Here is a 23,195-nt window from a genome sequence, read left to right on the forward strand (position 1 = left end):
ACAAGTGAGATTTTTCTAAGCCTTTAAGCAATTAATAAAATTAGTAAATCTAGTAAATGAAGTTTTCTTAAGGTTTATGGTGGATAACTGCCTACTTTTCTAGTGTTAATTCTCCCTCTTTTTCTTCTAGCTAAAACCCTTTAGTTTTAGCTAACCATGAATTATACTTCCCAGGGTCCTTTGCAGCTGGCTATGATCCTGTGACTAAGTTTCAGTTTGAACCAACATTGACCATGTTGATGGAGATGACACGGGCTATGGAAAGCCAAAGGAAACAAAAAAAAAACAATTATTTAGAAGACCTCAAACAGCAAAGCTGCTTGATCTTTAGCTCTGGACCACTCATTCACTACTTGAATGTTGCATAAGAGTGAAATAAACTTCAGGCATCTTTCAGTCACAGAGCTGGACTGTACTCAACTAATAATACATTTTACTATTACTACATTTTAATACCACTATGGATAGTTACCAAAAACTATCCATAAACTTAATTAATTACATAAACTTAAATGTTTTTAATTGAAAGTGCAAATCTAATATGCCAGGCTCTCCAATATGCTAGATTACCGTCAATGTTCCAAGATCTTTAAATAATATACAGATTATAATGATGATTAAAAACTTACTCCTAACCTCACCACAAGAGGGTTGTTCACTCTGTTTTATGCTGCTGTAACAGAAAATGACAGACTGGGTAGTTTGTAGTAAACAGAAATGTATTTCTCCTAATTCTGGAGGCTGAAAAGCACATCAGAGGGTCAACACCTAGTGAGGATCTTCTTGCTGAGTCATTAAGTGCAAAAGGCAGAAGATCAAAAGTAGAGGGACTGAGGGTGGAGAGAGGCCAGCAAGGTGGAGAAAAGCATCCCATCAGATACAATCATTAAAATTGCATGATGCACCCAATTTTCAAGATTTAAAAAGCATGGAAGAAGAGGCCAACTTGTCAACTTGTCCTTTTGTGAACACATGCACATGTATATTGCTTGAAATTGAACACAGGGCCTTGCACATGTAGAGCCACTCTACCACTGAGTCTAAGCCCATTCTCTTCTATAGAGCCCACTCTGAATAACAGCACTAATCTCTTCATAAGGCCAGATTCCACATGCCTTAACTGCTTCTCATTTCCCAATACTATTGAATTGAGGATTAAATTTTGCAACATGATTTTGAGAAGACACATTCAAACTATGTCAGAGTATTCGTTAAATGTATCTAAGATGCAAGATGAAAAATTATTCTATTATCACTAAACTAGAAGAGATGCCATTGCTTACAATTGTTATAATTGTACTAACCATCCAATTTCAAGATTTTAAAAATGTAAAATACCTTTACCTCAGAATTGAAAAGAGATAATACTCTGGTTTTGATTCACTCAGCATTCTATATGGATTTCTACATTTTCCTGCAGTTACAAAATCAATTATCCAACCAAGGAGGGTGAATCTGCTAACCATTTCTTCTGCTGGGAGATTCAGGACCTTGATTCAGTTAGTGATAGATTCAAGAACCTGGTAGAGGAGTGAAGATCACACCTGATAACAGGTGCCTGGTGCTTCCAGAATGATTTTCCTTAAGCTTCTATGAATCCTAGAGTTGGAATGGTCCAGTTGGAACCTGTCTACAGTTCAAGTTAGGACCCTGTGCCTACATCTTTCACAAGGGTTTTAGTTTTATAACAATCTAACATGTAAAAAAAAAAAAAAAATTGGGCCGGGGAGATGGCTCAGTGGAATAAGTGCTTGCCTGGCAAGCGCAAGGACCTGAGTTCAATCCTCGGTTCCATCAAAAAAAAAAAAAAAAAAATCTAACATGTATTTTCTGGGTGCTTTTGAAGACTCACCTCTGTAAATTTTAATTAAAACTTCAATCACATTTTTATAACCAGTAAGATTCTAATTCTTAAGTAGAAAGATTCTACAAATACATATATATTCTCGTTCATGTACACACTAGGTTGTAGCTAATTTCTCTGCTGCATTATTAGGATTAATTGACCACTGTCTAAAACATTTTTAAATACTTTGGCTGGAAAGAAAGCTCAGTGGCACAAGGCCTGACAAGCATAAGGTCCTGAGTTCAATCTCCAGTACCAAAAAAAAAAAAAAAAAAGACCTTTACACTTTTAACTGTCTCATTGACATCATTTTGTGTTTATTTCATTGAAAAGCAAAGAGTAGATCTTAGAATCCAGGAACAGGATACACATCAGGGGCTCTCAAGGAACTGGATGTGACATTCTTGGTTCCTTGGGACTCCATCTATCTTCTTTCTTCTTTGCTCCTAAAGGTCCCAGCCCTACCCCACTTTCCTCAACTCTGTCCTCTCTGTCCATCGTGTTTCTCTCTGAGCTCACTGTGAAGTGTGGCTAGCCCATAGCCTGAATGCACTTAGAACGTGCATGTTGTATTCAGGTGATTACAGATACCATCCTAGTCAGCTTTCCTACTGTGGAGACACAATATATAACACCCACAATTTAAAGGAGAAGTTTAATTTGCCTCATAATCTTAGAGATTTTCAGTTTAGGGCCAGTGAGCTCCAGAGCAGAAACAACATGGTAGAAAGATGTGGTGAAAAAAGCTGCTTAGTTCATGGCTGCAGGGAAACAGAGCAAGGAAAAAGCACCAGAGAGTTAGGGGTAAGGGACCAGACATGGACAAGGCCACACTTCAGTACCAGGCACATGCTCCACCAATCCAAGCAGACACTCCACTCTAACCTTGTAGGAATTTCATGTGACATCCAACTTGGGATCCATGTGAATGAATGCATAACAGTGTAATGATAATGTAAAATTTTTCCTTTCCAGGAAAAGGCTGCCCAGCAGAGTGACAAGCCAGACAGATCTCACCAAAGGTGTCTGTCTAAGAGCAGTAGTCTTGGAGTTGGACAGCATGGAGCCGAAGCCAGGCTGCCTGGAACCAATGGGTATGTGACCTTGACCACGAGTAACTGAACTGTGTGCCTTGGTTTTGTCATCTGTAATTGCTCACCCTTGGGCCACAGAGGTGTGGCAAGGATTGTGAACACAGTGCCTAGGAAGCAGGATGGAGCCTGCCTGCTGCATGCTGACCATTTGCTGTTATTACCACAAAGGGAACCTCTGGAAGTCCAGACTTTTAAAAGGAATATTGGCTCAGCTGATCAAGCCCTGAGTAAGTCTTGTTCCCCAGTGTCCCCTCTCTCCACTGCGTTATAAACTTGGGCCCACGTGACTCAGTGGCACCCCAGGAACTGGGATCTTAACAAGCAGAGGGACTTAATGAGCTCTGTTTTGACTCTTTGACTCACCATCGAGTCATCCTACTGCTAACTGGGTCTTAACCTTGCAAGTTATATCTGATAAGCCACTTCTGACATTTTTCCTGTAGAAGCAGGGGCAGGGAAGAGCTGAGGACTTGTGCCCAGGTGTGGGCAGGCACTGGCATATGCTGCACCCTCACATCCTCACATGATGGGCCAGGAATAGAAATTATCTCTATTTTTCATATGAGAAAATGAGGTCTAAGGTTCAAACATTCAGCATTTGGTTTTCAGACAACCCAACTAGCTAGTGATGGTGGAACCTCACATCCACACATGGCTGATTCTAAGATAACCACTCCCTGAAGATAGTTCCCATGTTACTCCTCACAGGAGGACATTTCTTCATGATCCAAAAACAAATGTCTACATATCATGGTGTGCAGGATGGGGAGGGAAAGGAGGCAAGAACCATATTCCCCTGAGAGAGCTTGCACTCTAACTGGAGAGGCAAACTGGGAAAGAGATGCAGATTGTGCAAGCTTGTTTCCCACCTCAGGTGTTCAGGTTATTGTGATTATCTTATTTTGAATTAATTAATTAACTAATTAATTAAAATTATTTTTGTTTGTTTTGAGACAGAACCTTACTATGTACTTCAGACTGATCTTGAATATACTTGGAGCAATCCTCCTGCCTCTGCCTCCCAAGTAATGAGACTACAGGCACGTGCCACCACACTTGTCCTAATTAATTAGTTAATTGTGGTATTTGGGATTGAATTCAGCACCTTTGCCTTGAATGACATCCCACATATAGACTGGGTTCAGGCTGGGCTTGGACTTGTTATTCTCTTGTCTCAGGCTCCCAGAGCGCTAGGATTGCAGGTGTGTACCACTGTGTCTGGCTTCCTTATTTTACCTTCCGAACTGAATCATCTGATATGGCTTTGGCCTATCAACACTGATGCAGGATTCTACCTTGGTCCGCATATACATGAGATGCTCATTTTTTATTGAGGCTGAAGTGATCACCTAATGTGGGTCCCATCCCTCCTCACTAAGTATGGCTATGGAAGTCACTGAGCCACTCCCTAGAGGGGTCATTCTGTGTGCCTGGGCCTGGGCCCCAGCAGTGACCAAAACAACATACATGTCTGCCTCTTGAGGAAAAATTTGTGTTCAAGTCAGCTGAGCTTAGTGAATAAATAGGGGGAGATGGGTGGGTTTAATTAAATAATTAATTAAAATAAAGAAGAGAGCCCAGGATCCTGATAGCTCCTTTGGGACACAAACCATAATAGGGGGCTGGGGATATTGCTTATTGGCATAACACCTGCCTGACAAGTGCAACCTTGTGAGATCAATTCAGGTAAGAGAGAGAGAGAGAGAGAGAGAGAGAGAGAGAGAGAGAGAGAGAGAGAGAGATCAAGCTCTCATAGGACTGAGCAGCTTCTAACTAAACCATATCTCTTCAAAGTCCCACCACCTGCCAGTAGCACCATGGGCTGGGAATTAGACCTTTAACACATGGGCTTATGTAGAGCACTATTCCAAACCATAACATCAACTTGCAAGCAGAAAATGTTTACATGGGTTCAGGTTTAGAAGTTCCAATCTATGGGCTGGGGAGATAGCTCAGCAGCATAAGTGCCTGCCTGGTAGTTACGAGGTCCCAAGTTCGATCCTCAGTGTCCTAGTCCATGATCAATTGGCCCCATTGCTTTGGGCCTTCACAGGTAGTGCATCATGGCAGAAGGGCATGGTAGAGTAAAACTTCATCTTTCATGACCCAGGAAGCAAAGTAGAGAAAGAAGGGATCAGGGCCTCACAATGCCCTTTGGAGTTGTACCCCTTACGACACAAACCTTCCCACTGGGTCCCACCTCTTTTCATGGAGGTGATGGTGGTACTAAGGATTCAAACCAAAGACATCACCTCTTAAAATTCTCCCATTCCCAGTAGCACCAAGCCTCTAATATGTCAGTCTTTGGGAGCCCTCAACCTCCCAAACCATAGGAGAGGGAAGGACATCAACAGTGACTTCTGGGCTCTTTGTTATTAGATATTGGTAACATTTAGAAGGTGGCATAACAAGGAAATCAGGATTTTTATGAACATGTCCTGGTAAAGAGTGTGGCATTTGGAATCTAGCTACCCAGTTTTCATTGTAGCCCTGTGCGACATCAGCTCCCTTTTTCTTCAGTTTCCCCTCTGAAAAAAAGTAAGAGCCCTACCCCACATGCTACATGAAGGTGAAATAAATTTTAAGAATACAGCATCTAAAATGGGACCTGTCTCCCTATGATTAGCCTTCAGCACATATTGGGCTAGAGGTGCCTTTGGGATATCAGGATGTCAGCTCTAGATGGGGGGGGCGGGGATCTGGGCCTCATCAAGTTGGTTCCTGGCCCTAAGACAATATCTAAAGCAAAGTAGGTATTCAGTAAGCTCTTAGCAGCAGGGATTTTCTCCAGATGAGGGACTGTATACCTTGAGCTTGGCATAGTCTGTTTAGGCTAGTACCTATTTAGGTAGTACCTGAGGCCTCCAGCTAGCCTGAGTCCCTAGAGAGGGAGGTAAGAGGGAGGAGGGCCTCCAGATGGAGGCTGCAGAACTGAAACCTTGAGACCATTACTGTCCTAAAGTTCCATCTACTTGCTGTACATGGAAGCCTAAGGAACACAAGGTAGTAATAGACAAAGAACTTTATTATGAGGAGAAAGCTGATCAGAGAACAGCTAGACAACCAGCCTAAGGACCATCTTGGCAAACAACCACATGTGAACAGCTTATATAGAAAAATTACAGCAGTGTATTTTTAGCCTGAATAGGTAGGCACCAGTGTGATCAATAATCCTACAGTGGTCCATTTCTTTGATGCACATTCTGGTGTTATCTGAAAGTTACTTAATGCCCTGTGTTCTTTCTTTTCTTCCTTTCTTCCTTTCTTCCTTCTTTTCTTCCTTTCTTCCTTCCTTCCTTTCTTCCTTCCTTCCCCTTTTTGTACCAGGGATGGAACTCAGGACATTGCACTTACCAGGCAGGTGCTTACGCCACTGAGCTATCTTCCTAGCCCATTCTGGGTTCTTTAAGCCTAAAGAAAGATTCCTTTTTCCTAGAATAGCTGACTCTAGCAGTAAGATCATCATCATTTTGGTGCCCCTTTCCTTTTGAATTTACAGTGCCAGGCAAAGGTAGAGCAAACAAAGAGCCAATTTGCAAAGGATGACTTGCAAAGCACAAATGATCCCATACTGTGGCTTCTGGGTCATGGTTCCATTTGGCTCACAGGCCTCTGCCACCTTTTCTCCTGCTGGAGATCCCTTCAATATTGTCCCCTGCAGAAGGTCTGAAACATGAACACTGAGGAATGTAGAAGACAGCTCCAGACTCTGTCTTACGGATGGATGAGGAAAGAGGGCCCTTCCCCTCCCCTGAGTCCACAGATGTCTAAATTCCACAGATGTATAAATAATAGCTTTGCAGCACCATTGGAGTTTTCCCCTCGCTTTAGGTAAAAAATATTCACCCTCCCTAGAGTCAAGTACAGCACATGCTGAGGTCCTATTCCTATGCCTGGGTCCTTCCTTCACCACTAGTCCCCTCTCACCTTCCTCTTGTTAGCTGAATTTCCGGGTACCAACACCAGCTCCTGAGCTCTGTCAGGAAGGGGCGGTGATACCACCACAATCGAGTTAGCCCCTGGCTTGCAATTACAGTCTCCAGGAGAGGATAGCCATGATGCCACACCCCAGCCTCAAAGGCATTATTTCCTTGTGACCTGCAAGTCCCAAAGTGATCACAGCTGGCTGTTTCTCCTGGGCCCCACCCTGGGATTTTCCTTACAGTTGGGCTCCTGGAGCACATTGTGGGAAATAAGCCTCAAGGACTTTCTACTAGTTTCCCAGTGTCCAACATTTTAAAACCTTGCATTGTGTCTGCACGTTTTAAAAGCCAACACCCCAAAGAGAGAGACTTACTGCCACTCTCAAGGGAGAGGGTCTGGTTTCTGGGGGAAGCCCTGTCCCAAGGCTCTGGCCTCTGTGAGCCTCCCCTGCTCAGTAGGTCAGCTCTAGGAGAGCAGGAGAGCCAGACTGGGCACGAGACAGGGTGAGCCCAGCATTTGGAAATCTAAGAGAAGGAAGCTATCAAAATAGGACTTTAAAAAGTTGTATTTTTTGTTATAGACATTATTCTATTACATGATTGTCTACATATAACAAACAATGTGGAAAACAGGAAAAGAAAGATGCCCGTAATCCCACAATGCTAGCACAGCCACTACTGCCACTGGAGGAGTTTCTTTCTAGTCTTACTATGAATGAGCAATGTTTATTTACACCCTGTAATCACACTATTCATTTAATTTTGAGTTCCATTTTTTTCCTTCTATCTCTAATCATGAGGATATCTCCATTTTTTTCTCCTCTATTTTTTTCTTTCCCAATACTAGGGATTGAACCCAGGGTTTTTGCACCAGCTCTATGATGTATTTCATCTTAAGGCTGGGTCTTGCCTGACCTAAGCTCAAACTTGCAATGTTCTTGCCTCAGCCTCCAAGAGTGCTAACTGAGAGTACAGGCATGTACCACCATGCCCGGTTGTCCCTGTTCTTCACGAACTTTCATAACTATCATTAAAAACTGCTGCAAAGGAAATGTCACTTAATCTTTCCCCAAATCTCAGATTTCAGTTTCTACTTCTCTCTACCTGCTTAGAGCTAACTCCCAGATGAACATCCTCATGCATTTGGTTTTCTGCATGTAGAAAGGCCTTTGCTGACTGACCAAAGTAGAATTTCTAAAATCATTTCTGGCTTCTTGGGTCTGTTGTGACATGGTTTGGCTTGGTTTTGTTTTACTTCCCAAAAAGGGACCCAGCAGTGCAGAGGAGGCCAAAGAATTAGGAGAAACTGAGGCCAGAACAGCAAGGGTCCTATAAAAAAAAAAAAATGGTAGCAAAATTTTTCGAGGGCTGGGTTAAGAGGTCAAAAGATCTAGGAAAGGAAGCAGAGACAACTGGAAGTGCCCAAATGGTACGGGGATCTGTGCCAAAAAGTGAGTCAGGAGTCTAGACGTGCACTTGCCCACGTGCAGATGTGGCCTCGGGCTCCACCACCCCACACAGCTGATTGCTGCAGAACTTGGCAGTAGAGGCCAGCGGGGTGGAGAACTACAGGCAAGGGCAGGTGAAGGCCAGAGGCCACAGGCACAATGTATAAAGAAGCTGGGAGGTGCCATGGAAAGTTATGAAAAGATAGGAATTGCTTTGGTTCCCGGAGGGTCCCCCACCCTGCACCTCACCCAGAGCATCATATAAAAAGGGAGTTCTACCACCCACTCCCTCTGTACTCTACTCTGCCTGCCTCAGGCCATTCCTCTCATCTCACTCTGTCTCTAGGTTATATTCTTTTAACAACTTTATTAGTCACTCCTTCGCCCTTTAAAGTGAAAATAGCAAAGTTCTTTGGCAGCTGACAACGGCTCCCCCACCCATACTCCTGCTCCCCCACCACTGGCCAGCTGAGTGTCACCCCTGCTGATTTCTTCCCTGTACCCCCCACATCACACAGGACCACCGTGCTGCCCACATTGGAGGCTCCATGTCAGAGCTTTCTTCTCCTGCTGTGTGGTTTCCAGCACTAGCTGGACCCTCATGGTGTTCACATCTTCTCCCAGCCCAGACTTCCCTCCTGGCTCCAACACCATGTTTGGACTGACCACTGGACTTGCTTCCTGGTTATTCCCAATGTAACTAGGACCCAGGAGTCACACGAGCCCAGTAGCTCCCCGATGGGTCCTTCCTTCTCCACTTGCTGAGTGGCACCATCAAACACTCAGGCCTCATGTCAGAAATTTGTAAACTTGCTAGCCTTGATCTTCCTTCCCACCTCCCCCCTATGAGGTCCAAGTTGCTCTCCAGTCCATCCCTTTCTCCCAGCCACTTTGCTCCAGTGTCCTCAAAAGCACTCCATGAAAACCAGCCTTCCTCCTTCACTAATGGGGCTTTGCTCGCCCCTCCATGACTCCCTACAAAGCAGCAATATGATTGGTAGCTTCCCCATTTAAAACTCTAACTGCTGTAACATTCTGAATCCATCTGTTCATTCATTCATTCATTCATTCATTCATTCATTCATTCATTCATCAAACATTAACTGAGAGCTTTCCTTCCAATAGCACTGGAAATACATTGGGAAACATGGCAGACCTGGAGAAACAACATATAGCGATAACCAAGGTCATCTGTCTATGGTTCATCCATACACATCCAGTTCAATTTATGGCTGCAACCCACCTTATACCATGCAGTTATACTGATGACCTCGTTGTTCCCCAAAGCACTGCACATTCCTGCCTTGGACAGGCTGCCTCCCCAGCTTTGTGTCTACTTTCCTATTCTTTCTAAGGATAATTCTTACTTGGTCTTTCCTACTCAGCTGCACTCTCAGCTCCATTTGAAAATCTCCCCAACATCCTACAGATTAACCTGCTCTTCCTCTAGTCCCAACATCTGTGTTTACTTCTGTCACTGTATTTACTACACAGTGTGGTGAAAGACCAGGGTATTTTTTTAATCACCAGTACCTAGTAATGCTTATTATATAGTCTGTATTTGATGAATTCAATAAAGATAACATATCACTTTTACAGTAGAGTTAATAAAATATATTGAATATATTTGTTCATCTAGCTCATTATAGTGCAAGTTAATATCTTGGTTACCTCGAGTACAACATTTAATAAACTTTTCAGAGAGTAGCATCAAGTTCATTAGCCCAGTGCATACAGAACAAATTTTTACAAAGTACCTACTATGTCCCAGGCATCATTTGGTACCAGGGAAAGAGCAGTGAAATACATAGAAAAATACCCTCTTTCCATAGATTTTAGTGGAAAAACAGATGCCTATAAACACACAGAAATTTCAGTGGATGATTAATGCTCTGCAGAAAACAACCACAATATTGGAGAGAATTCTTGGAGACATGACAGAGACCTTCACATTAGCTCAGGATGATTTGGAAAGCATGTCCTTTATCTCAGTTCCTTATTACTAAGTTGGGAATGATAACCACAACTCCAATACTGGAGTTGTTTGAAGGCTTACTAGAGAAAATATGGACACTTAATAAAAGTCATCCTCATTCCTGGGTTTTATGCAGGAGAGCGAGATGGTCTGTACACTCTTCAGAAGCACTCTCACTTCAAGTGGAATGCAGGGGGAGGGGAGAAGAAGAACACTCAGGAGGTTGGTGTGAGGGAAGGGAAGCTTTTAACTTCACAACCTGGATGCAGATGTTTCAGAGTGTCGCAGAGATCCACTGACACTCACCCTGGAGAGACCAAGTTTAGAAGACAATCTCTTCTTGGGTATGAAAAATTCTGTACCCCACAGGATATGTGAAAATATGCTCAAGTATCCTGTCCTGGGCAGAAATCACACACATCTGTCTCCCCCAGTTCTGCCATGACTGCCACACTGAGTGGTCATTTGTATCTGGCATGATTATGTGTCTGTCTTTCTATGGCTCCCTGGTATGTCTTCGGGATTTCATTCCACCACTTATTGGATCCTTCTTTAATATCTCATTGGCATTTCCCCCTGAAGTTTCCTAGAGTTCTGCATGCAGCTTAACCCTTGTTATTCTCTTTAGTTTTTAAGCTTTATTGAACTGAATAAATAAGAACAAATACAAGTGTTAGATTAGGTATCTAAACACTCAGAAATGTACACAAGTCTTAGCAACATGATCTACCCAGGACCTGTTTATGATGGAGGGTTTGAATGGCATCAGGTTAAACTTCTGTGTGATCACCAAATGTTTGCCTTAGTGACTTAGCGACTGCACTGAAACATGAATACTACTCTGAGCTCTGTCTTAGGGAGGACCATATTCTATGTGTTTATTGAATGAAAGACTGAATGAACTCTTGAAACTTATAGCAGTTTCAAGGGTAGAAGAAGGAAGGAAATGTCCTGCTAGGGACATTCATTCTAGGTGAAGCTGCTCAAGGTTATTTCCAGTATCAGAATACTCAGCCCCGCGAGGCGCTTGGTAGCCGCAGTTTGCAGTGCAATTATGGCCAAGTCCAAGAATCACACCAAACACAACCAGTCCCAGAAATGGCACAGAAATGACATCAAGAAACCTCAGCCACAAAGATATGAATCTCTGAAGGGGGTAGATCCCAAGTTCCTTACGAACATGCATTTTGCCAAGAAGCACAACAAGAAAAGCTTCAAGAAGACATAAGCAAACAATGCCAAGGCCATGAGTGCATGTGCCGAGGCTATCAAGGCCCTCGTCAAGCCCAAGGAGGTCAAGCCCAAGATCATCCAACAGGGAGTAAACTGCAGGCTCGCTCAACTTGCCTATATTACCCATCCCAAGCCTGGGAAGTGTATCTGTACCTGCATTGCCAAGGGTTGCAGGCCTTGCCGGCCAAAGGCCCAGACTCCAGCTAAAGCGCAAGCTCCAGTTTCTGCTCCAGGCCAGGCTCCCAAAGTGCCCAGGCCCCACAAAGGCTCTACAGTAGAAGTCTCTTCTCTGCTGATGTAAAAACAGGACTGGTGTGGCTCTGGGGGTGCCATCTGTGAGGGGCTGATGTCCTCCTGTGCTCTTTGTACAAATAAACCTGAGGCAGGGAAAAAAAAAGAATACTCAGCCCCCTTCTCAGAGGTGAGCTCAATTTTTATACTTCTAAAATTAAGGATGTATATACAATATTATTTTGGGGGGGGGACCAGGAAGATAGCTCAGTAGAATAAGTGCTTGCCTGGCAAGCTCAAGGTCCTGAGTTCAATCCCTGGTACCACCAAAATAAAAAAAAAGAATAAAGAGTATAAAATCAAAAATGCAACATTTTGGAGGCCTGGGTGATGGCTTGGTTGAGTAAGCGCTTCCCTGGCAAGCACAAGGGCCTGAGTTCAATCCCCGGTTCCGAAAAAAAAAAAAAAAAATTGACATGAATATACCACATTGTGTACATCATCCTACAAAATTATTTCATTTTCTGTATGGTAATGGTATATCTTCAAAAATTCCTCATAAAAACAAAAAATCAAATAAAAAATAAAAGGTAAGTGCAGTAACACATACCTATAGTCCCAGTATTTAGAAAGTTGAAGCGAGAAGACTGCTTTAACTCACGAATTCAAGACCAGCCTGGGAAGTATAGCAGGAGCTTGTCTCAGAAACCTTCAAAAATTATTTAAAAACCTTTCCACATCACTACACATCAGTCTGTTTCGTTTTTAGAAACCGTTATTCATCGTGTCATCATTTATATGTATGTTAGTGTATCTAGCCATCTTTTCCACCATAATTATGTACATAAGTATATGATAAAAAATATAGGGCCAGGGAGATAGCTCAGTGGAATAAGTGCTTCCCTGGCAAGCACAAGGACCTGTGTTCAATCCCCAGTTCTGCCAAAAAAAATTTTTTTAAATACATAAAATTAAAAAAAAAATACAGACAGAGGAAAACCAAAGTAAACATCTATAAAATGAGTTCAAGAAGTATAACTATCCAGGGATGATGGTGCATGTCTCTATTTCCGGCACTCTGTGCCAGCTTTGGCAATTTAATAACTTGGCAAGAACCTGTCTAAAATCAAACAAAAATAAATTCGAAGGGCTAGGGGTGTAGTTCAGTGCAAAGTCCCTGAGTTCAACCCCAAAGTCAAATAAAGACTATTGCCAGAGGTCCCTTCCAGGTGCATCACCACACCAACCCTCTCTGATGAGGATACACTATCCTGATTTTTATTGAAATCACTGCCTTAAAAAAAAGTCTTCACACTTGTATCTCTAATACTGAAGTTCTACTTTACTTGATTTTAAAATTTCTTATAAATAAAATCTTGAACTACGTATATTTTTTGTTTTGCTTTGTTTTTGTACATTAAGATAGGGTCTCACCATGTAGTCCAGGCTGGCCTCAAACTTACTACATAGCCCAGACTGGCCTCGAACTTGCAGCAATCCTCCTGCCACAGTCTCTCAAGTGCTGGTACTACAGGTATTCATCACCGTGCCTAGCCTTGCCTTTCTTTTATTGCATTTGGATTCTTTCACTCAAAATTGTGTTGAAAGATTCATCCATGTTGTATGGTCCCACTAAATTGGTTCACTCTCATTGCTTACTAAATGTTATTTTATAAATGCAGCATTATTCATCTATTCTACTCCTAAACGGCAGGTGGGCTGTTTAAAGTTTGGCACTGTTGGGAGCATTCTGTTTTGACTTTTTCTACCTGTCTTCTGGTACATACCCACGTATGTGCATCCTCATTGACATATAGATATATTATATATTACATATGTGGAATTGTAAGGTCATAATAAATATGTATCTTTAATTTTTTTTGTTTGTTTCTTTTTCTTTTCTTTTCTTTCTTTTTTTTTTTTTTTTTTTTTACAGTACCAGGGATTGAACTCAGGACCTTGCACTTGCCAGGCAAGTGCTTATTTCTACTGAGCTATTTTCCCAGCCCCCTGTATCTTTAGTTTTAACAGGGAGTGCTAAGCTGTTTCTCAAACTGTGACCATTTATTCTCTTACCAGCTGTGCATAACAATTCCCTGTTTTACCTCCCAGAACCTAGTGTTTATCAGTATCTGTTCTGATGAATGTGTAGTTGAATTTCATCATGGTTTTAACTTCCATTTTTCTGATTTATATAGGTTTACTAGATCTTTAGATAACTTCTTTTGTGAAAAGTCTACTCAAAAGTTTTGTTGTTTTATTCCTCCTAGTTCATACCTTTATTAGTGTGCAAGAGTCCAATGGTTGCTATGTGTTTTAAATTATGAATCATTACTTGCCATTGCACCCTCTTAATCATGCCTTTTAATGAACAAAACATTTTAATTTTAATGAAGATAATTTACTGACTTAATGACTAGTATAATTTGAGTCCTGTTTAATGAGTCTTTCCCTAAACAAAATAGGAAGATACTACTCTATACCATTAACTAGAAGCACTATACCACCTTTCGCCCACCACAAATTTAATTCTATGTATGATATGAGATATGGATTTAAGATTTTACGTATGAAGAATCGATAGTCCCAGCACTGTTTATTCAAGAGAAATTTAAATTTGTCAAATATCAAGCATCCAAATATGTGTAAGTCTGTTTTTAATCTGTGTCTTAGTTACTTTTCTCTCATTGCTGAAACAAAATACCCAATGGCCAAAATCAAGAAAGAAAAGGTTTATTTAGCTCACAATTATAGAGATTTCAGTTCATAATCGGCTGTCTCCAAAGTAGAGTGGCATGGCACAAGGCAGCAGTTCAAGGCAGAAGAAGACAGAAAAAGCAACAAGAACCGAAAGAGGGGGAGAAAAAACCTCTGTTCCTCCCTTATATTGTAAGAAGGCTAGCCTCCCCCGGGGTGGGTGTAGCAATCACACCACCTCCATGACCTCCTATGACAAGGATGAAGACGTTTACAAAGTAAGGCCCCTGACTCTTGCTGAGTTAAACTTCTAAACTTCTCAAATTGATACAATGTATCAATCGTTACAGTCCGTTTGTAGATGTCTTTGCTCCATTGAGTCATTCAACTACCCATGCATTAATACAAACTTTTTAGTCACTGTGGTTTTATAGTAGCTGGATATCCAATTGAGCACATCCTTCCATCTTGTTATTCTTCTAAATAGTTGTTAGCTATTTTGGGCCATTTGTGTTTCTATACATTTAAGTTCTTTTGGATATTCTACATGTATTATAATGTCATCTGTGTGTAATAAGATCATTATATTTCCCTTTGCAATCTATGTCTTTAATTTGTTTCCATTGGCTTTCTTCTTTTTCCCTCATTCATGGTTCCAGAATGTTTTTCTTCATTTAGAGATCCAGCACAATATTTAAAAGGAATGAGAGTGGACATGTGTCTTACATCCCCTTTTTTTCATTTTATTTATTTATTTTTTATTTTTTGTGTATTTGTTGCAGGGTCTCACTACACCTCACTACACAGTTCAGACTAGTGGTGATCCTCCTGCTTTCAGCGTCTTCAGCACTGGGATTATAGGCATGTACCACTAATCCCAGACTCTGGCCTGCTCAGCCTGCCCTGAGGGCAGGGCTGGCACAGCATGTGGTGCCAGGGATCAAACCACAGTCCCTGTGCTTGCCTAAACTTGCCTAAGCAGGTGCTTTAGTCCGCTGAGCTATCACACCGGTCCTTTTTTTCATTTTAAACAAGAAGTTTATTTAAACAACAAGATACTTGACTTAAAGGGAAAAATATCTAGGATTCTTCTTTTTTAAAGAGTAATTTACTGCTGCTTAAACACAGATTGCCCTACATGTAACAGCTACATACAAAAAAGTTATAAAATTCTCCAACCAAACAAAGTATGCAAGGATTTTTATGTTGTCTTTTCCATTAAAACAGTGAGAGCAAAATAACTTAATGGAATATAAAGAGCTGATGAGCGAGCCCCTAATGGACAAAGGGGATTATTTTCACAGAACCAGTAATTTCCCATTCCACCTCAATTTCTTTTTTTTTATTTATTTTTTTTCTGGCAGAACCGGGGATTGAACTCAGGCCCTTGCACTTGTCAGGGAAGCGCTTATTCCACCGAGCCACCTCCCCAGCCCCTCCACCTCAATTTCATGTCAATCAAAACTTACTGTTGGCCATTTAGTGTTTTAAAAAAAGCAGCATGCTTGTGCATATGCACCAGATTCTTTATTAAATGGGGAAGGGGTAAATGAAAAATAGAGAAAACTATATAGTAGTCAGAATGTGGTAGAACCAAATTGCAGTTTTTAAATTGAGAATGTATTCTTGGTCTGTAAGAATAGAGTTCTGGAGTAGAGTTTTGCTGGTTCCCTTTTTAGTAGACACCTCCTGTCTGCTGCTGGAACACATCAATTGTATCTTTATCCTCCATTTCCAACTGTGCAGGTTGTTCATCACTGGACAACAACACCATTGATTGGCTGTCTATCAAATCAGAATCAGATCTGCCTCATTGACAATCCGTGTTGTTCACAGTAGGCTTTCATTAGTTTACTAAGAGGTGCACACTTCTTACTCTTAAACTGCACCACAGAACCTCCTTGCTCCACCACCTTCAAATTAATATGATCATTGTTCTCAGTCTTGACTTCTTCCTTGGGCTTTTCATCAGCCATAGTGAACGCTGGAGTCTTCTTAGCTGCCGCTGCACAGAAGTACTACATCTGCACCAAACAAGCACACATGCACTCCCTCTTTTTTCTTGAGACAGGGTCTTGCTACATAGTCCAGGCTAGCCTTGAGCTCTTGATGAGGCATGCAGTACCATTCCAAGTTTCATTTCCATTTTAAAGGAAAAGCTTTCAACTTTTCACATTTAAGTTTGATGTTTGGTTTTTTCTCTCTCTTAAAGAATTTTGTAGCATTATGGAAGTTCTCTTCCACTACTAACTGTATAAGAATATTTTTATAAATAATAAATTTTATCAACAGATTTTTCTGTATCTCTGCAGTAATCATAATTTCTTTGTTTTGGTAACATACTAAATTTCACTGATTAATTTTCTAACATTACTTTCAGAGTAAGTTTAATTTGGTTATGATATTTTACTTTACATAGCTGGATTTCATTGGATGGTGTTTCAGGTTTTTGTTGCTGGGTGCCATGGTATGGTTGACTCTAATTTTTCTTTCCTGTAATGTCTCTTTGTCAAGTTTTGGCAATATGGTATACTTTCCTCACATGGAAGGCTTGGGGGTTCCTTTGTCTATCTTCTGGAACTATTCATATGAGATCGATATTATTTATTCGCTAAGTGTATATTTGTAAGAATTCCTTTCTAGAAATTTCATGACACCATTTTCTTAGAAAGAATGTTTTGAATAATGGGATCAGTTTCTCTCCTTTTATTGAGTCTATTTTGCTTCAATCCAACTATGTGTTTTCTGAGAGTAAGAACAAAGACAGAGATTTCCAAGCTTCCCATAGCACTTGGATGGTGAAAATTATACAGAAAGTTTCAGTCAAAAATCATGATTTAGAGATAATAGGTTAATCCTATAATACATGTAAACTCAGGATTGCAGAAATATCATGAAGAGAATTTAAGAAAAACTATAGATAAAACAGTAAAAACTGTGGATAAACAATGAGATAGGACAAATAAATGTACAACTGGAATCACTCACATATCAACACTTGAATAATAAAAGAGCAACACCCTTTTACACCAGCTCCATTGAGACTATAAAAATTTAGGTGTGAGCTTAATATGTGAACATAACAGAGGTGAAACTGTGAAGTTACAATTCATAAAAATACTGTGGAGAAGGAAATAAGCAAAACATAAGTACAGTATGTAAGAAAATCACTTCTACCTAGAAGGAAGAAAAGTCCCACCCCTTTATTATAAACTCTGACAAACATTGTTCAGATATGACGCAATATGTATTAAATTGAAAGGCAACCCTAGGAGCTTGTGCAGTGGGACATATAAACCCATACAGAGAGCCACTGGAGATGGAAGAGCATAAAGACATTGGAAACCCTGAAGAAAACACCAGGCAAGGTTCCAAAAATTCTAGTTTTTAATCTCATTTGTATTTTATTTCATACCAAGCTGCTGTGAACATGCAAAAGATACCTTGGAATTTTTTGTTTATTTTGTATTCGTACATATTTGCAGTACATAGTGATTGCATTTATCGTGGGGAGCTGGCGCATGCACATAACACATCTTAGCCCTTTCTTCATCCCTTCCCCTCCCATCCCTCTTTGCTGTTTTCAACTCTTGCTCTCCTCCCATTTATAAAATCTCAATTTCTATTTTTTCCCCTGCATTTCTGTTTTTTCCTTTTTCCTCCCTCCCTTCCACTTCCCTCCAACTCCTGTTCCCTTTCCCATTTGCAAAAATCTCCCTAATTCCTATTATCTGTCTTTTATTTTGCTCTTTATATGTTGGATTTCTCCCTATGAATGCTTCTAGTTTATCCTTCCTTATGACAGAATAATACTCTGTTGTGGTTAAATACCACATTTTCTTTATTCATGCATCTATTGATGGGCATATAAGCAGTTTCCAAGATTCAGCTGTTACAAATTGTGCTATTATACATGGATATGCATGCATCACTGTAACATAGTACCTTCAACTCTGAAGAAGACACCTAAAAGACCAATAGCCAGGTTGAGTGGAGTTTTTAGTTTTAGTGTTTTTGAGGAATTTCCATACCAACTTCCACAGTGGTTGTACTAGTTCCTATTTCAAACAGCAATGCAGAAAGATTCCTTTTCCTCTGTAGCCTCATTGGCTTTTGTTATTATCTGATTTCTTAATAATAGTGATTCCTTTTGGAGCCTCAGAGTTTTCTTAATTTGTATTTCTCTAATGATCACCAAGGGTGAACATTATTTTTCTTGTATTCAGTGGCCATTTTCACTTCTTCTGAGAAATGTCCATTCACTTCAGCTGCCCATTTTTTGAGTAGTCCTTTTGTTTTGAGCATCTAACTTTTTTAAAAAATTTATATAGTATAGCCCTCTGAGGAATGGAAAATTTTTTCCATTCTATATCCTGCCTTTTCACTCTGTTGGTTGTTTTCTTTACTGTGAAGAAGTTTTTTACCTTGGTATGATCCCATTTGCTGATTCTTAGTACTATCTTGTGCCTCTGGGGCTCTGTTCAGAAAATCCTTGCCTACACCTATCTTGAAGAATTTTACCTATTTTACTTTCTAGCAGCATGTTTCAGGTTTTTTCTAAGATAATAGAAAGTAGTAAAAAAAAATAGGAACAATACAGAATTAGCCATTTTGATTATATTTTTTCTGCCTATCCAGGAACGTGGCAAATGTCTCCATTTTCTGATAACTTCTTCTATCTCTATTATATCTTCTTCTGTCTCTTCTTGGTTCAGTTTTGGTGATTCATAATTTAAGGATGTTATAATTTTCACTGTAGAGGTCTTTCATTTCCTTAGTTAGGTTAATCCTTAAGTATTTAATTTTTATTAATATTACTGTTGTTGCTATTGTTTTCCTAACTTCTTTTTCAGTGAGTTATTATTATTAGTGTGCATAAATACTGTCTGTTATGGTGTGTTGATTTTGTATCCTGCTACCTTGATGAACTTGGTTGATTCTAGGACTCTCTTAGTGGAGCTACTTGGGTCCTAGAAGTAGATCATACATCTGCAAATAAAGATATTTTTTGCTTCCTCTTTTCTTATATGAATCGCTTTTATGTCTTTCTGTTGCCTGACTGCCCTGGCTAAGGTTTCAAGAATTAAGTTGAAAAGGAAGAGTAGCAGTGAACCTCTTTATCTTATTCCTATTTTTAGAGAAAAAGCTTCAATTTTTCCCCATTCGATATGATGCTGGCAATAAATTGGTCATAAATGGCTTTTATCAGGTTGAGATCAGGCCCCTCTATCTTATTTTCTTCAGTGTTTTTATTATGGACAAATGTTGCCAAAGGTTTTCTGGGAGCATATATTGGAATGATCATGTGATTTTTTTTATTTTAAAAAGAAAACATTAAAAATAATATAGAATTTCAAAACAAGATGATAGGAACTTAACAATGGCGATCTTATTGCATATTGTTATCTTCAAAGTAGTTGCTCAGATGGCCAGATACAGGGATGTAAAATTGATGAAAAAATATAAGCACTGACTGTACCTTTCAATTAACTAATAGAAATTAGTAGTGCAATTATCTTAGCTATTATATATATATATATATATCTCCTCGCTTCAATTTATGCAGTGGATTGCATTTATTGATTCATGTGAGTTAAACCATTCCTGCATCTCTAGGGTGAAACCTGCTCAGTCACAGTATATGATTTTCTAATGGTTTGTGGGATTCTGTTTGCCAGAATCTTGTTGAGGATTTTTGCATCTACATTCATTAGAAAGATTGGCCTGTAGTTCTCTTTTCTAAATGGATCCTTCTCAGGTTTTGGAATCAGTGTAATGCTACCTTCCAGGAATGACTTTATGAGTACTCTTTCCTTTAGAGTTGATTAAAGAGTTTCAGAAGTACTGACACTAGATCTTCCTTGAAATTCTTTTTTTTTTTTTTGGTCGGGGGGTAATGGGTGATTGAACTCAGGACCCTGGACTTGCCAGGCAGGTGCTTATGTCATTGTGCTATCTCCCCAGCCTTCTTTGAAATTCTTGTAGAATTTACCAATGAATCCATCAGATCCTAAGCTTTTGTTAATTGATATATTTTTATCATTGCTTTGTTTTCACTGCTTGCTATTCGATTATTCAGAGTTTCTAAGCGTTCTTGGTTCAGCTTGGTAATTTATATGCATCTAGGAATGTATTTCTCCAATGTAATGGCATACAAGTGTACAAAGTAGTTACTAAATAATCTACATTTCAATGTTTTACATTGTGATTTTGCCTTTTCACTTCTAATTGCATTGATCTGTCTTTTCTTTCCCTTTCTTTTTTTTAGTAAGATTGGATATGAATTTGTCTATTTTGTTTATTCTTCCAAAGAATTATGTCTCCAATTCATTGATTCTTTGTATTTTGGGGGGAGGGGGGCACTGCTCAGTATGCCTTCAGGGCAGGTCTGGTTTGGCTTGAGGATGAGGGGACTGAACCACAGCATCCTGAGCCTGACTGCTTTGTTTTAGCAGGCACTTAAACACCTGAGCTAATGGGCAGGCCCCCTGTATTTGTATTTGCTTTTACTTTTATCCATTTCATAGATTCCTGCTCTGATCTCTGATCTGCAATTTCTGATAACTCCCTCCTTGTACTAGTTTTGGGTTTGAATTTTTCTTGTTGTGCTAGGAATGTGGAGTGCATCATCAGGTTATTTGGGGGGACATCTTCTGTTTTTCTGATGTGAGCTACATGCTATAAAATTCCTCTTAGGGCTGTTTACATGTGTTTCATAAATTCTGATAGATTGTGCTAGTATTATTATTTAATTATAGGAACTGTTATGGTTTGTGTCTAGTTGTTCCCCCAAAGCCTCATGCAGTCATGGGGTGGGGACTTCTAGAGTTTGAGATTAATTCATGATCAAGGCTGGGATTATGAGTCTTAGTATTTTTGGGATTATGAGTGTGAGTACTACACCCAGCCTGGGGCATATAGCCTGAATGCAACTTAAGTGAGACAAGCTTCCTCACGGTAACCATTGTTCCTGCTACTCCTCCCTTGGCTCCTCTTGCTCTTTGCCACTGCTGTAACCTCTGCTCTGTGCCACTCTGCCTTGGAGCCAGGCAAGTATGGACTGAAACCTGCAGTAACTGTGAGGTAAATAAACATTTCCTTCCTACCTTTTGAGTGTCAGGTATTTGTTCAGCAACAAAAGAAGAGTAACTGAGACAGGAACTATCTTATTTCTTCCTTAATTTCTTCTGTGACCCATTCATTATTCAATAGTGTAAGTTTTAGTATCCATTCATTTGCATAATCTTTATGGTTCCTTTTCCAATTGGTTTCTAGCTTCATTGCACTATGATCTGATAATATGGTAAAATTTTGATTCTTTTGTATTTATTTAAGCATACTTTATTAGCTAGGATATACACTGCTTCAGAAAAAGTTCCATGTACTGCTGAGAAGAACGTGTATTCTGTATATATCTATTACGTCTAGTTTTTTTTTTAAAGATTTCGCTCAACTCACATATTTCTTCATTGATTTTTTTTTTGTCTAGCTGATATATTTGTGATATTGAGGTCACCCACTATAATTTTACTGATATTATCTGATTTTTTATGTACAGTAGTGTTTGTTTTATGAAGTTGGGAACACTGTTGCTTGGTGCCTCAATGTTTATAATTGTTATCAATTCTTATTGAATAGCTCCTTTATCTAATGTATAGTGTCCTTCTTTGCCTCTTTGAATTAGTTTTGGCTTAAAGTCCACCTTGTTTGAAAAGAAGATAACTACTTCTGCTTGTTTTCAGGTTCCTGTTGCATGCAATATTGTTTTCCATCTTTTAATTTTTAGTCTATTGATTTTTTTTAGGTTGAATGTGTTTTTTCTATACCCATATGCAGTTAGATTTTCTCTTTTTTTTAATGGTTTCTTCGGGTTTTTTAAAAATTAATTGTATTGAGAAACAAATAGCAATAAGACAGTTTCAAAACCAATTAGTGGGACAATTTCAATAATTAATACATTGCATAGGGGCCGGGGAGATGGCTCAGTGGAATAAGCGCTTCCCTGGCAAGTGCAAGGGCCAGAGTTCAATCCCAGGTTCCACCAAAAAAAAAAAAAAAAAAATTAATACATTGCATAGTTGTTAGATTTTCTTTCTTGATCCATCCTCCAACATGAGTCTTCCGATTGACAAATTGAAACCATAGATACAACTGAGATGTATTGTCTTGTTCTCATCACTGTACGGGTTTCCTCACACTGCTTCTCTTTCTTTCACCTCTACTTAATTGCTGTCTTTATCTGGCCCATTTGTTCCATTGTACCTTTGGTCATTGGTAACATCATTGTCTCTCTCTGGGATATCTTGGATAATTTCTTGGAGTGCTGATTTGATGGTCAGGAATTTCTTTACGTGCTCTTTGTCATGGAAATAACTTATTTTTCCATCAGTTTTGAAAGATAATTTTGCAAGATATATCAGTCTAGGCTGGGAGTTATTTCCTTTTGGAAATTGAAATACTTCATTCCAAGTTCTTCTTGCCTTTAAGTTTTGTGTTGAGAAGTCTCTTATAATTCTAATGATTTTCCCTTTATAAATGATTTGTTGCTTTTCTTTAACAGCTTTAAAAATTCTGTTCTTATGTTGGACTTCTAGTATTTTGAATGTGATATGTTATGGACTGTTCTTTTCTGATCTGGGCTAGTTGGGGTTCTACATATATCACATTTTCATGTTAAATTTCTTTTCTATGTTTGGAATATTTTCTGCTATTACTTCTGTAAACAAGCTTTTCTTATGCTTTTTGTGC

At 39.6% G+C, this 23,195-nt stretch overlaps 1 protein-coding gene across 1 annotated transcript; it reads right to left on the reverse strand.

The window, feature by feature from the left end:
• Positions 1-16,122: 16,122 nt before the first annotated feature.
• Positions 16,123-16,423, reverse strand: LOC105744100 (small ubiquitin-related modifier 2-like). Its single transcript, XM_012517873.1, has 2 exons — positions 16,266-16,423; positions 16,123-16,204 (listed from the first exon to the last, which is right to left on the reverse strand). The coding sequence occupies exons 1-2, from the start codon at positions 16,421-16,423 to the stop codon at positions 16,123-16,125; spliced, it is 240 nt and encodes a 79-aa protein (XP_012373327.1).
• Between the last annotated feature and the right edge of the window lie 6,772 nt (positions 16,424-23,195).

The sequence above is a fragment of the Octodon degus genome, unplaced genomic scaffold (genome assembly GCF_000260255.1).
Source record: "Octodon degus isolate 3935 unplaced genomic scaffold, OctDeg1.0 scaffold00225, whole genome shotgun sequence".
NCBI classification, from domain to species: domain Eukaryota; kingdom Metazoa; phylum Chordata; class Mammalia; order Rodentia; family Octodontidae; genus Octodon; species Octodon degus.

Excerpts from the sequence above, each read along its gene's own strand:
- LOC105744100 (XM_012517873.1), bottom strand. The coding sequence starts at position 16,423 with ATGGCTGATGAAAAGCCCAAGGAAGAAGTCAAGACTGAGAACAATGAT. Across the intron at positions 16,205-16,265 it reads TACTGTGAACAACACGGATT|TGATGAACAACCTGCACAGT; the intron begins GTCAATGAGGCA and ends GTTGTTGTCCAG.